We start from the raw sequence: 16118 nt of genomic DNA on the forward strand, positions 1-16118 counted from the left end.
GAAACGGTTGTTTTAGCAAACATAAAGTAAAATTCTAAATTATTATTATTATTTTTTTAGAAAATAAAGTATTTACGCCATCTAATTCCTTATTAAACTTTAAACCGCTTACTTAACAGCATCGATCAAATCTGTGAGTAAAAAAAAAAAATGCTTGAGCAACTTTCTAGCAAAGGAAAGTAAGAAAATAATATACAACATAATATTAAATTCGATATGGATGTGAATAAGGTAGCATCTATTGCTAAAAAGTGACAGAGAATATGAAACACTTTAAGCTACCATTAAACAAGGATTGTTGAACAAAAACTCAAACGCCACTACAACCAAGCTGGTTTAAGAAGTCTCGGATAAGCCAGTAGGACATATAGTGATAAGCATTCTGAGTGAGATGAATTCCATCCCAGCTAATTCTTTGATCAGGGTTAGAACACACTGGTACTTCACTATCTCCACAATGTTTTTCCATGCTCAAGTTATATTCACCTCCAAACCCATAGCAAGGATTTTGCACAGATGAAGCATCAAAACCTGTTTATATATCTCAAAATATATAGATTAGAAAATTAACCTCATAAACCTTCCCCTCCCCCCCCCCCCCCCCCCCCTGGGATCAAACTGTATGAGACTTAGAGAGGAGACTCACCCAAGTTCGAAGCATGACGGTATACCCATTGAAATGCATTGTAGTAATCCCCATAAATGATGGTAACATTAGGATGCTCTTGCTTCAACTCTTCAATGGCAATTTTGAGATGGTCATTGTGATAAATTGAAAATTCATTCAACTCCTTTACGCAGTGATATTCATCGTAGGCAGATGAATCATTGGTATGGAAACTGGCAAGGTAAATTGGAAAACACCCTATTGGAAAATTCCCTGGGACAACTACTTTCAAAGCGCCGTAGCCAATGACTGTCTGAAATGTACCATGTCGCAGATAATATCATATGGTATAAATATTTTCAGTGAAACCAAATAAAATTAGAAAAGAATATATACTAGTTGTTTGAGAAAAGGAAAAGGTACTTGGATAGCATCTTTTATGGCTTGAACTACTTGGGGAACAATTGCCATGGCTTCCTTAATGGTTTTTTGCTGAAGAGCAAAGTTGTAATCATTTCCTCCTATCTCTCCCACCATGAACAAAGACCTGTTAAGCTTCTCAGCACAGTCTATATCAAAGAAGATGGAATATTGTTTTAATTTTGTATAATAGAACCATGTATGCATATGTAAATGAGTCAGCGAATTGATTGGAATAGTATATAAATTAGCTAGTAACCTCTAGCACTGAGACAGATTGAATTGAAATAGGTGCTCATCCAATGGAGTTGTACACTGAGAGAGCTGTTGGTAAATGGAGAAACTATGTTCTTCTCAGCAAGAACATTAGGAGACAAAGCAGTAGAACCAGCAACTGCAAAGTTCACTCCTTGAGTAAACAATGAATCTTTGCTCAAGTAGGGATTAAGAAAGGGAAGTCCAGCTGATAGTGCTGCAAACAAAGCAACAAATCATTTGGGATTATACGCAGTGAATCCTTCTTTTTCGAAATAAATTTATTAATGGAAATGTGTACTTAAAAAGAAATCAATTATACCCCTTGAATGGATATTTGCTGCGGGCAAAAATTTTATAGAGTTTAATTTTAGATAGATTTTTGGGGTTCTAGATGATTAAGTTTTATTTTGAATAAACATCAAAAGTTATACCAATTTATTATATATATATATATATATATATATATATTACATTGAAAGTATGTTTAAAATGGAGTTTGGAAAATTTAATTTTTTTGCCTTGAAAGTATGTTTAAAATGGAGGTTGGAAATTTGTTTTTAATATCTTACATGGTATAAATAAATATAAAAGGTAATGTGCTTTAAATATTAAAATGAAAGTACTATTTCGATACTATCGTGAACTACAACGTGCATTTAGAAATATGTATATAATAAAAAAAATTTTATGGTGCAGAATGGTCTGTTGCAGACCACATCTAAATCGATATTTTTTTTTAAAAAACATCAACTTTTACTATGTATGTGTACACAATATACACAATAAAGTTTATATTTTTTTGGTATGATCTGTACTGTAAAACTATTTTATAAAATAAAGCATTCAAAAATAACACAAACCACAAACATCACTTATGATATTAACTGGAGGAAAAAAAAAAAAAAAGAGAACATAGGACCCTATACCCGACAATTTGGAGATTACAAACATATTAGATGAAACCTAGGATTCTATACCCATTACAAATTAGAGGTATTAGTTTTTGGCAGTATGCAAATAAAATAAAATAGGACTGCAAATCTACCTAGTGATAAATTGATCTGAAAATGACATGTAAATAAATTGATGATCATTTAGAGAGAAAGAAGATGGAGCCACGCAAGAGATAAAGGAAGGGATATAGATATAAATAAAAGAGCGCCAAGTAAAAGGTACAGATTACATTTGATTGGATATGTGCATAATTATATATGTTATCAAATAAAAATTATACATATTAAATCACAATCACCATCTCCATTTCTTTGGGAGAAATTCTTGGATACACATTGTGTAGCAAGTGGCTTTTGACCTGGTGCACATTAACCAATGATATTATGCCATGTTTGCACACTAGTCCACCTCAATTAAAAACTCCACATATGTAGTTAGAGTTTAAACGTTGCTATTTTTTTTTTTTTTTTTCCCTCGCTCCTAAACCTTATATTCCAATGGGAGAAAATAATAATGGGGTGACTTGGTACTGAAAAAAATATATATATAAAGTAAAAGCCTGAAGATTGAAAACCCTTAGAAAGAAAAAAAATTGCACAATTTTAAATTCTTTGGTGCAGATCCTGGTGTTATTGCTAATGGGTTGTGATTTTTTCACTTTTGTTCTATTTTCCAAATACTAATTTTTTTTTTTTTGGTAGCCAAGAATATAAAAGGTAAAACAGAAAAAAAAAAAAATTTATGTTTTCTTTATACCCATAGATTCAAAACTAATTTTATTCGTCAAAAGCAAATATATATATATATATATATGTATTTTATGGAAAAGCAAAATTAAGTCTCTAATCTGTATAAACATACATTTCAAAGAAAAAGTGGAAAGAGATTTCTTATTTATGGCAAAGGGAAAAAATGATGTCGTATAGCTACCAGTTAAAAAAATAAAAAAAGAATACATAACAAGAAGAAGAAGAATACAAACGGCGTTAATAGTTTAGAGCTAACTATCTAAAATTTTAAATGAGGTGTACTATTATGCACACGTGGTATAATATCATTAGCCAACGTATACCAGGTCAAAGGCCACTTGGTACACATTCTGTACTCAAGAATTTCTTAATTGTTATTAATTATTATTATCTCAGCATTATTATACATGAAGTAAATCATCAAACGCAAGAAAAAAAAAAAAAATATATATATATATATATATATTGTATCAAGCAGTTACTCGATCACATCTATAGTAACGTCAAGTTTTATTTAATTTTTATCATATGTTTACAGGTAAGCATAAAAGTATTTTAATTTTTCAACTCAAAATTTTAATTAAAAAATAAAAAATCACCTAAATAAGAAAAAAAAATAAAAAAAAAACATATCGAGGTTTAGAGCCGGCAAATTGCGAATCTCGGAATGATTTTTTCTCGACAGCAACCGACTATGGTTCTTCTCGATGACAGCATGATTGGTTTCTCGATGGTAGCACAGTTTATGATTATGGTCTTCCGACAACTAGGATTCTTCCTAATAACTGAGTTGGATGGCCTTTTTTGGCTGCTAAAATGGCAATTCTTGTCGACAATGATGATTTTTTTCTTTTTTTCTTTTTTTTACACCCGCCAATTCAATCTCAAAAAAAAAAAAAAAAAAAGGAGGAGAAATCTAGATCTAAACCCAAAAAAAATTGAAAATAAATTATTTTTAAATTCATAAACATAATATTTTAACATAAATAATTTTATATTTAACTATAAACACATAGTGAAAAAAGAAATAAATTTTAACACCACAATAGATATAGGGGTGGAATAACTGTTTCATAAAATACTTTCTCCCATCATCAACATATTATCAAAAATAAAGGAAAAAAAAAATTACCAAACACATCTCCTATTAACATTCTACATATTTACCACAAAAAAAAAAAAAAGTAAACATTCTACATAATCACTCTGAATTATTCAGGAAACAGAACCAGAACAATCTTCAAAAATTAGTTACCAACTTAATATGATCAGGTTGGAATTTACAGGTTTATATATAAAATATATAATATTCAACCGGAATTAATTAAGATAGTGGATAATGTAGGACAAATTCAGAAAGAACACTAAGGTAAAGAACAGAGTTAAAGTTACCAAATTAAGGAGGAAATTATATATGAAATAGGTACCAATGTAATCTATCATCAACAATCCGTTGGAGTAGCGGCCTGTGGGTTTGTTGAAGAAAGTCTCACCGTAGGGAAGCTTAGAGGAAGGACAACCTGGGTCTTCATACATAATATTGCCTGTGTCGGATATAGAATCACCCAGTTGGTATATTGCATTGAACTTGCAGGCCTTGAGATCTAGCTGAGCTTTGTGAGCACGAGGAGGAAGATAATGATGATGAAGAAGAAGAGAAAAGGAGGAGATGAGTGAGAGTAGCAGGGACAAAACTTGGGTCGCCATTATTTTGGATGAACAACTAGCTTGCTTTTCTCAGCCAAAAAGAAAAAGTAAAGTAGTTTTGTGGTAGGGCTTACATATATATATATATATATATATATATTACGTGTCTATACGCCATGATTGGTGTAGCCTGCAGACAATAAATTGGGTAGATGTCACTCGATAGCCACAACACCTTGTCAATAGCCACAGCAACACTATTAGGTTCCCAAGTTTGAAGCATTATGCATATGCATATGACATACACAGAATTTCTTTTTTTTTTTTTTTTTTGGGTTTTGTTTTCCCTCTACTAGTCTTTAATATTTGTAATTGTATTTTGATCTTTATATTTTTTTTATTTAACCTTTAAATTTAAATATTTTATGTATTATTTTTTTAAAATTATTTATAATATATTTTTTAGCAATTTTGAAATTCGTAATTTACTTGATGCAACAACTAAAATCTTTATAGAATTGTTCGATTTTATGATTTCGTTGTTTCTTTTTATTTTTTTTTATTTTATGCGATAAGTGTACAATAATACATCAAAATTGCTAAAAATTATATTAAAAATAATTTTAAGAATCAAAATGTAAAAAAAAAAAAAAAAAAATTTAAGAACTAAAAAGCTAAAAATAAAAAAAAAAGTCCTAAACATCAAAATGCAATAATCAACTAGTTCAAGAAATAATAAAGCTAATAATAATATTTTTTGAGGTAAAATAAACTTTAATTTATATGAATTTTTACCTATTTGTCAGTTTATCACCTAAATTAAAATTGAAAATTTTGACATCTTACTACATATAGTACTGTTTTGTTGTCATTTTACTGCAATTCCAAACGGTTGTTAAGGAAGGGTCGATGAAATGACCACAAGTGCACTCTCGTGGCCAAAACTAAGGGCATATGATGGAAGAAAAAATTGGTTTGTGTTTCCATATCTGATAAGCAAAAACCAAAGAAACCTTCAATTTCCTTCATCTGCTCTGCTCATGGTTATATCATACTAAGAGCTTGCCAAATGCCAAGTCCAATCAATCTGTTGGACATATTAATTTATACAATCAAAGATATACATGGAAAATGCGATTTCTTCTGCATACAATATATAAATAGAAGCTATGGGTTGTGGGGTGTAAATCGTGTTGTAGTTCTCTGACCACTTTGGAGAAGAAATATGAGAAGAAAAATAAAAAGAATTCTATTACTCTCTTGAAATAGAATACAAAAATAAAAACTTCTTTCGTGGAGGATTCTCATGTGGAACCTCTCTCTACACTGTCAAATTTTCTCTGGAATTGCTCACTCTTCTCTCAAACTCCCTCTGGAACTTAAACACTCTCTCTCTCGGAGTTTACTCTCAATACTCCTCACTTAGGATGATATTGAGCTTGCTCTCTTGGCTTGGCTTGCATGCAACGAGATGGAGCCTATTTATAGGCTTACAAATTCGGTGCATGTCCTCCATTTTCAACTTCTTCTGACAGGTGCCCACAATTGTTGAGCAAACCATTTTCGGTGTTAATTGCAGCAACCATTGTCAACAATGGTGGCTGAGCAGTCTTCACACTGTCGGTGCAGTGGTGGTGCAGCTGGACTTCATAATTCTCCCCCTCTAGCCGCATTTAAAAATTGATGGTCATCTGCCATCCATTCCAGCTATGTCTCTGCACAGCTTCAACTTCTCTTGAGCAACAACTTTTGTTAACATGTCTGCTGCATTCTCTTTTGTGTGGATCTTCATCAGTTTCAGTAACTGTTGATCTATTACTTCGCATATCCAATGATAGTGGATGTCAATGTGCTTTGTACGGGAATGATACATTGAGTTTTTGCTTAAATCCATGGCACTTTGGTTATCACAATGTATATTGTAGTCTTCTTGCTTGATGCCCAATTATGTGAGAAAACGCTTTAACCACAACATTTCCTTACCCGCTTCCGCTGCGGCAATGTACTCTGCTTCAGTAGTGGATAGAGCAACACACTTCTGCAATCTTGACTGCCATGACACAGCTCCCCCCGCAAAAGTGTAGAGATAACCTGATGTAGATTTTCTATTATCAGGGTCTCCGGCCATATCTACATCTGTATAGCCTTCTAGGATTGGATCACCTCCCCCGTAGCACAAGCACAGCTTCGATGTACCTTTAAGATACCTGAGAATCCATTTGACTGCTTCCCAGTGTTTCTTTCCAGGATTGGAAAGAAATCTGCTCACAACACCTACTACGTGAGCAGTGTCTGGTCTGGTACACACCATTGCATACATTGGACTTCCTACAGCTGAAGAATATGGTACTGAAGCCATCTCCTCTATCTCTTCTTTGGATGAGGGGCACAATATCTTACTCAACTTGAAATGATTTGCAAGTAGAATGCTGACAGGTTTGGCTTTATCCATGTTGAATCTCTTTATCACCCGTTCAACATACTTCTCTTGAGATAGCCATAACCTTCTATTCTTCCTGTCTCGTATTATTTGCATTCCTAAAATTTGTTGAGCTGGTCCTAAGTCTTTCATATCAAAGGACTTAGACAATTCTTTCTTCAGCTGACTAATCTTCATTGCATTTTGTCCAACAATCAACATGTTGTCCACATATAGCAAAAGTTCAATGAAGTTTCCACCTGAAAATGTTTGAATATAAACACACTGGTCTGTTGCAGTCCTTTTATAGCCTTGACTCACCATAAACGAGTCAAACTTCTTGTACCATTGTCTTGGTGCTTGCTTAAGGCTATACAAGCTCTTCTTCAGCTTGCATACGAGGTTTTCTTTTCTTGAAACCTCAAATCCTTCTGGCTGCTCCATGTAGATTTCCTCATGTAAATCACCATGAAGAAATGCTCTCTTCACATCTATCTGTTCAAGTTCTAGGTTTAGACTTGCTACTAAATCAAAAATGACTCGAATTGAAGTCATTTTTACCACTGGTGAAAAAATCTCATCAAAGTCAATTCCTTTCTTCTGAAGAAATCGTTTGACCACCAATCGAGCTTCGTGTTTCACCACCTTTCCACTGCCATCTTTCTTGAGCTTGAACACCCATTTATTCTTTAGTGCCTTCTTTCCTGTTGGAAGCTTAACCAACTCATAAGTATGATTTTTCTGCAAGGATTTCATCTCATCTTGCATTGCTTGCAGCCACTTTTTCTTCTCTTTATGAGAAATAGCTTCCTGGAAACTCTCTGGCTCCCCCTCTTCAGTAAGCAGAATATACTCAGATTCTGAAAATCTCTTTGATGGAATTCAGTCTCGATCAGATCTCCGAACTTGTAAACCACTGGTTTCAGGAGGTGTACCATCATCTGACCGTTGTGATGGCTTTGCAGCTGCTTGAGAGGATTGAGTCTCCCCCTGCTCAATATCCCCTTCTTCCTCCTGGTATATCTTCATGCACCTCATTATCCTCTGTGGCTATTTGTGTTGGTGCTGGATTAGGACCAAAATTCTCGGCACTAGAACTACAATTAGGAGACATTCTGGGCTTTTCAATGTCTTCCATTGTCTGGTTTTCATGGAATACTACATCTCTGCTTCTAATAACCTTCTTTGTTTTCGGATCCCGTAACCTGTATCCGAATTCTTCATTTCCATATCCTATAAAGATGCATGGAGTAGATCTTGCATCGAGTTTCTGTCTGAGCTCCTTGGATACATGTACATAAGCTAAACAACCAAACACTCTTAAATGAGAGTAGGAGGGAATCTTATTCGACCACACTTTCTCTGGAATTTCAAAATTCAACGGTACTGACGGTGATCTGTTGATTAAATAGTAGGCAGCACGAACAGCTTCTCCCCAGAATGGCTTTGGCAGCTTAGTCATACTAATCATACTTCTGACATTTTCCATAATGGTTCGGTTCATTCTTTCATCTATTCCATTATGAAACAGTTTGAAGTAATCCAATACCTGGTCCTTTGTATTCAAGAAATATACCCATACCTTCCGAGAAGCATCATCAATGAAGGTCAGGAAATACTTGTTGCCACCTAATGATTCTACCTCCATGGGACCACAAACATCAGAGTGCACCAGACTAAGAAATCTGATATTCTCGATGCAGAGGAACTAAAGGAGACTCTATGTTGCTTACCAAACAAGCAGTGATTACAAGAATCTAGCGCAGCATCCTTGCAAACAGTGATAAGCTTCTTCCTTGCCAAAGTGGACAATCCTTTTTCACTCATGTGACCAAGTCTCTGGTGCCACAGATTTTGAGACGCCTTTCCTTCTACAATATTGAGGCTATCTGTACATATCTTCACATTAGTCTTGTACAGCGTTCCACAAATATGTCCTTGGATGACAACTATGGCACCTTTCGTCATTTTTCCATGTGCCTTTGCTGAAGTAATTGTCATAACCTTGCTTGTCTAAGGCTGCTCCTAAAAGTAGATTAAGCCGAAGATCTGGAACATGATAGACATCCTTCAAAGTGATTGTACAACCAACATTCATTTTTACCTGAATATCACCAGTTCCCATAATTTTTGCGAAACTAGAATTTCCCATCTTTACCGTACTAAAGTCTCCTGCTTTGTACGTTTTGAAGAAATCTCTGTGTGGAGTGACATGGTAGGATGCTGCAGTATCGACTATCCACTCAACATCTTGGGTTGATATATGAAGGCATGTCTTTTCTTCGGTGGAGCAGAGCGCCACTTCTCCTGTAACAGTGACTAGTGTCTCTCTATCCTTCTTCAGCTGATTACCTTGGAGTTTCTGCTCTCTCAACAACTTTCTGCAGTTCTTCTTCATGTGACCCTCTAGGCCACAATGATTTTCTACTGTCTGTAGATCTGCCTCTGCTCTTGCTCCTGCCTCTCCCCCTATCTCGACCACCTCTTTGCTGTTTTCCTCTCTCTGTGACGAGGGCATGTGACTGATCCATGCCAATGTCCTTTCTCCTGGCCTCTTTATTAAATAGGGCATCCTTAACCATAGATATAGTAAGTTTGTCATTCGGGGCCGAATTGCTGAGAGAGACTACCAATGTCTCCCAACTATCTGGAAGAGAGCTTAGAAGTAGGAGGGCCTGATCTTCATCCCCTAGTTGGTAATCCACAGCCGATAATTGATTTACCAAGCTTTGGAACTCACTGGTATGCTCGGCTACAGAAGTTCCACTCTGTAATTTTAGATTTACCAATCGTTTAAGCAACAGGGCTTTGTTCCGAGCAGTCTTGGCTTGGTACATGTCCTCCAATTTTGTCCAGAGGGTATATGCATCCGTTTCCTTCGCTACATGATGGAAGACACTGTGGTCGATCCATTGCCTGATCTGACCAATCATTTTTTTATTTAATTTCTTCCATTCTGCTTCTTTGCTGGGATTGGGATTTTCTCCTTTAGCTTCTATAGGATCAAACAGATCCTTACAATTGAGGAGATCTTCCATTGACATTATGGCTTGATAAAAAATGGAGCCGAATTTGGCAAAACGGAGTTAACCGTTGCGTCCGGAACGGCCGAAAATGGTGGACTTGACTTTTTCAAGGTCAAAATATAATTACCAGGATTTTTGGGGCAAAAATATAATTTCATAAAAATCTGGGTCAACCTGTAAATACAGAAACTACAGGGGTCAATCTGTAATTTCCAATAATTTAGGGGCTGTTCCGTAATTTTAGAAACTTTTGATGACGTGGCAGATTTTGTTGACATGTTAACACGTGGTAGATGATGTGGCGATTGTGTGGCTGACGATGTGTCGGGTCGTGTGGTAGATGACGTGGCTGATTGCACTGACGTGTCTGCTGACGTGGTCGTCTTCAACCTCCAGACGGCGCGCGTGCAATGCGTGAGGCGCGTGATCTGCTGCAGAAAATTTCAGACGGCGCGTGCGAGCGCGTGAAGCTCTGCGTTTCTCTCCGGCGAACTTGGTTGTTCTCGTCTCGTCGAGTACTCTTACCTGGTATTGTCAAATTAATTATTTGAGTAACTTTTCGAAACACCAACTTGAAGAACAGAGGCTCTGTTTCTTCAAATTTTGAACCCAAGCTCTCGACCTGGAGCTCTGATACCACTTGTTGCGGTTCTCTGACCACTTTAGAGAAGAAATATGAGAAGAAAAATAAAAAGAATTCTATTACTCTCTTAAAATATAATACAAAAATAAAAACTTCTCTCTTGGAACCTCTCTTTACACTGTCAAATTCTCTTTGGAATTGCTCACTCTTCTCTCAAACTCTCTCTGGAACTTAAACACTCTCTCTCTCGGAGTTTACTCTCAATACTCCTCACTTAGGATGATATTGAGCTTGCTCTTTTGGCTTGACTTGCATGCAACGAGATGGAGCCTATTTATAGGCTTACAAATTCGGTGCATGTCCTCCATTTTCAACTTCTTCTGACAGGTGCCCACAATTGTTGAGCAAACCATTTTCGATGTTAATTGCAGCAACCATTGTCAGCAATGGTGGCTGAGCAGTCTTCAGACTGTCGGTGCAGTGGTTGTGCGGCTGGACTTCACAAATCGGTGGGGAAGATAAAGTCAGCATGTTATAGCTACTGGTTATTGTTACTATTAGCACTCGGTAAAACCAGAGAAACACAGAAGGAAAAAAATGGTCAAAGAATGACAGAGGCAAGCATTTTTGCTCAATCATTTTTTTATTTCGGTAAACTCCATTTTTGGTTGAGTTGGTCATGTTAATTCTAATGAAACCCAGGTCTTAAAACTTTGTTAAACCTTCAGTGCAGCAATGGAAGTGAAAATGAGCAGATCAAAAGAAAAGAAATATGAGCAGAGGAAAGAAAGGAAGAGAATGGTTTTTTCCTTCGGTTTTTGCTTCCCAAACCAATTTTTTATTCCATCAAATGCCCCTATTTTGGTCATGAGACGTGCACATGTGGTCGTTCCGTCAATCCTCTCTAAACAGCCGTCTGGAATTGTAGTAAAATTACAAGAAAACAATTGTATAGGTAATAATATGTAAAAGATTTTAGTTTTGGTCTTTTTCTTATTCGATTTTTAGTACGAATGTTTATGTAGTTTCTCCTTTTTTTTTTTTTCTTATAATATCTAATCAGCATAAATACCTTTGAAATTAGTGAAGTATCATGAATCTAAAACCTTTAAACTTTGACTTTTAAACAGTTAAAATGCATGTGAAAAGATTTCCTTCATAAATCGTTGAAGATTTTAACATTAAATACTCACAATATAAATTCCATTTTATTTAAATAGAAAAATTGGATCAAAAACTAGACTGATGATCTAGAGGAAAAGTAATTTATGAAACGGATATATGGCCACATTGCATCTTAAATTATGCTTCTAAAACCAAAGAAAAAGTAATATTACACCTTTTAAAACCGTCATATTGCATCCTAAACTATGTTTTTTTTTTTTCATGTTTTTTGAAATCATGTGTTTTGCAAATGATCAATTTTCCATCTAGAACACGGCTGTCTGTTATCTTTTGAAGTAAAGTGGAAAAAAGAAGAAGCATAGACAAGGTGCAATGTGTGGTTTTGAAAGGTTTGAGTGCAAAGTGAGAAACAAGTGATAGTTTGGGGCATTAGTGATTTTAACCCTTATTCAAAAAATAAATAAAACATACTTGAATTGTCCTATAGAATGACAAAAAGAAAAGTGTTTATAAAAAGACGTTTATCAATTTTGGTAATTCTGTTTTCATTTTTGTTTTTTTGTTTTTTTTTGTTTTGCCCCCTTTAATATTTTAGCTAGTTTGTTTGAATCTGTAATTAGTGAAACACCTATCATTTAAAAAAACAAGTCTATCACACACAACTAAAGGAGGACCAAACTTTTGAAATCAAGTTTGGTTTATGTGGCTAAAATTTGTAACAAGGCTAACTATGTCAGTAACAATACCTTAGTCAAATCTCCCATTAAAACTACTCACATGTTTCAAATATGTGAATGTGGCTAAAGAATTGTTTTGAGTCAAATTTCAAGCAAAAGTAATTCAATTTTCATGGAAACTAGGTTGGATCAAGCATCAAATTTAGCTAGTTTTTGCTAAAAGATGACAAATTTGAAAACTTACTATATATTAGCCTCTGATCAAAATTAACCTTATGTTATCAATTCCACTAGTCTCATTTAAACCAAAAACTCAAACACCACAACCAAGCCGAGGCAAGAGGTTTCTTATGAGCCAAACTGATATAGTGATATGTTGTTATGAGCCTTTTGAGTAAGATGAATTCCATACCAGCTAATGCGTTAGTAAGGGTTAAAACAAGCTGGTACTCAGCTTGCTTCACATATTTTTGTTAAACCGAAGTCATAGTTACCTCCAATGCCACAGCAAGATTTTTGCAGAGAAGAAGAATCAAAACCTGTTTATCCCAGAAGTCACAAAGAAACCATCAACATGAAAACCTTGCAAGCATTTGATTCCTTTGAAAGTTTATGAGATGTAGAGAGAAAGAGACTCACCCATGTTGGAAGCATTGTGAAATACCCACTGGAATGCATTGTTGTAATGTCCATATATAAAATGGTAGCATTGGGTGTCAAGGAAAAATAATCACTTATATTATGCAAATAAATTTACATGACCTTTACATACAAATAGCATACCCACATGTTATTACAGCCACCTAGAACACACTAAACCGGACCCACATTTACATTAACCCACTATATTTGTACACCACTTACATTAGTATTCTACCCAAACTTTGCTCCCAGTCACACTAACCGAGAACCTCCTTGGAGCTCCCTTGCTAGCTCACATTACATGGCTGCCCATCTTCTCTTTATATAGCTTGCCCACGTCAGTTTAACAACTTGCTCAAAGCTTCTGGACTTCTCCTCAAGGCCGGTGGTCTTGCAAGCTTGGATATTTTCTTCACTTATTCCAAAGCTGTACTTGCTGTCCAACTATAGATAATTCTAGAAACTCAAGTCAATGTTGAATATCCTTCAATTCTCCCCCTCAACCTTGACTTCTTATTTATTTATTTATTTTATTTATTTTTTTGCTTCTTCAAGTAGAATGCTGCAAAAGTTAATCCCATACTTTCATTCGGTGTGTTGGCATCTCCAAAATACTCCGGCATTTTTTTCTTCTCTATGGGAGTCTTAATTTCCAACATGCGTTATCAGCTTTGATCTTCCACTTCATCAAAGCAGCAATATTCACTGGCGACATAATCGCCTCCAAGGATCTCCCAGAGATCCTATCCCTGCGAACAAAACTCCATATGCAACGACCACATATATTATAATCTATACCATTGAACTTCTACATACCTTCTATCTTTTGAAAGTTACCCATCGTGGTTTGGTGGTCCGCTCACACACCAAACAAGCTTGGTCCCAAACAACAAGCTCCATAATCCCAGATTGTGCACGATCATACGAAGCTCCTCCAACAACGGTTCTTGACCACCTTTTGCCACCGCAGTCCTAGACTGCCTCCATGCATCACCGCGATCCTTGATCGCCTCGCAACTTTCATGGTCCTTGACCATCCTTTCTGGCACTCGTGGTCTTCAACCATTGGCCACATGGTTTTTCACCGTCTCCTTCCATACTGTGGTCGCCAACTCTTATGCTTTGGACCCCCTAACAAACTCTTACATACCACTCTTTTATACAAACCAAAACACCAAATTGACTAACTTATTGGACCTGCTAGTAGACTACTCCACTGAATCTAACCTGGCTATGATACCAAATTGTTAAGGAAAACAGCATACCCACATGTTACTACCGCCACCTAGGACACACTAAACCAGACCCACATTTACATTCACTACATTTGTACACCACTTACATTAGTATTCTACCAAAACTTGTTCTCAGTCACACTAACCCAGAGCCTCCTTGGAGCTCCTTTGCTAGCTCACATTATGTGGCACCCCATCTTCTCTTTGTATATAGCTTGCCCATGTCGGTTTAACAACTTACTCAAAGCTTCTGGATTTCTCCTCAAGGCCGGTGCTCTTGCAAGCTTGGCTATTTTCTTCACCAATTCCAAAGCTGTACTTGCTGTCCAACTATAAATAATTCTAGAAACTCAAGTCAATGTTGAATATCCTTCATTGGGATGCTCTTTCTTCAACTCTTCAATGGCTTCTTGGAGATGATCATAGGCACAACCACTCACAAAGCTCCATAGGCAAGGATTTTCTGAAACCATGTAGCAGAGTCTCATAGTTTTCAATATTTCTTTCACTGCAAGCAAATGAAAGAGAAGAATAGTAGGTGTTTTAAGAAAAGGAAAAGTTACTTGGATAGCATCTTTTATGGCTTGAACTACTTGAGGGACCACGTTCATGGCCTCTTTAATGGTCTTTTGATCTTTTTGCCTAGGAAAGACCAAAGTCATAATCGTTTCCTCCAATCTCTTCCACAGTGAACAGAGTCTTAAGCTTCTTAGCACAGTCTTTGAAGGTAGATGGAAAATGAATATCAAACTTAGAACTTTATGCCACAAAAAAAGGTGTATATGGATAAGAGAGAATTGAGATTTTAACCCTTAGCATTGAAACAAATCGACTCGAAATGGGTTTTCATCCAATCCAGTTGTATATTGAGAGAACTATTGGTAAATGGGAAAGAAACGCTCATTTTTGCAAGAACATTAACAGGCAAAGCAGTAGAACCCGTCACTTCCAAAATTCACTCCTCGACCTTTACAGAACGATGCTTCTTTCATTCAAGTAGGGATTGAGTAAAGGAATTCAAGCTGCTAGTGCTACAACAAACAGAAATAGATTATGAACTTTTAACTCAGCACATTCCAGAATTTTCAAACATATGTTACGAGTAGAAAACTACTTCATAAAATGTTCTAGTATTCGAATAAAGACATTTTTGAAGGCTTAAAGAAGCTCGGTATTTCGTAAGATTTTTTAATAGAAGTTCAAATGTTCAGTGGGATATCATAGTTTTTTCTTTTGAATTACAAAAACAAATTAATTTATGAAGATATCATGAAATTAGTTGCTTTCTAAATATAAACATTTTTTAAAACTAATTTTCGGATAGTGGTTTAGTTATTCAATTGTACTTTAATCCATTGAAAATGGTTTAAAATAAAGCCAGGAACGTGTTACTAATATATAAATAACACCTACTTGAATCTGGTCATGAATTAAGACATGCATGTTCATCAAGTCTCCTATATTAGAACAGAGAAAAACAGAGCACTCCCAAATATACACGCATGAGCATCAACTTTCTTATATTAGAACAGAGAAAAAACAGAGCACTTCCAAATAATCTTTTCAACTCACAAGTTTAGGCTGAAAAGAAGGATTATATATAGAAAATTAACCAACGATTTCATCTATAAACCCCGACAATTTTCCTAGAGAATTGGGTTAATTATTATTAAATCGACTAAAAACAAAATTAATAATAAAGAAAACAGAACATAAGAAGTAACATATATATATATATATATAAATCCATTATCGTTTTCAAATATTTATACCAAA

General features: G+C 35.4%; 1 protein-coding gene across 1 annotated transcript; it reads right to left on the reverse strand.

The window, feature by feature from the left end:
- Nucleotides 1–180: 180 nt before the first annotated feature.
- LOC107411903 (acetylajmalan esterase) lies at nucleotides 181–4754 on the reverse strand. The gene is made up of 5 exons (XM_048468109.2): nucleotides 4416–4754; nucleotides 1287–1499; nucleotides 1031–1176; nucleotides 647–920; nucleotides 181–531 (listed from the first exon to the last, which is right to left on the reverse strand). Exons 1-5 carry the CDS (start codon nucleotides 4693–4695, stop codon nucleotides 311–313), a joined length of 1134 nt encoding a protein of 377 aa, XP_048324066.2. The 5' UTR covers nucleotides 4696–4754; the 3' UTR covers nucleotides 181–310.
- Between the last annotated feature and the right edge of the window lie 11364 nt (nucleotides 4755–16118).

Source organism: Ziziphus jujuba, chromosome 10 (assembly GCF_031755915.1).
Source record: "Ziziphus jujuba cultivar Dongzao chromosome 10, ASM3175591v1".
NCBI classification, from domain to species: Eukaryota; Viridiplantae; Streptophyta; class Magnoliopsida; order Rosales; family Rhamnaceae; genus Ziziphus; species Ziziphus jujuba.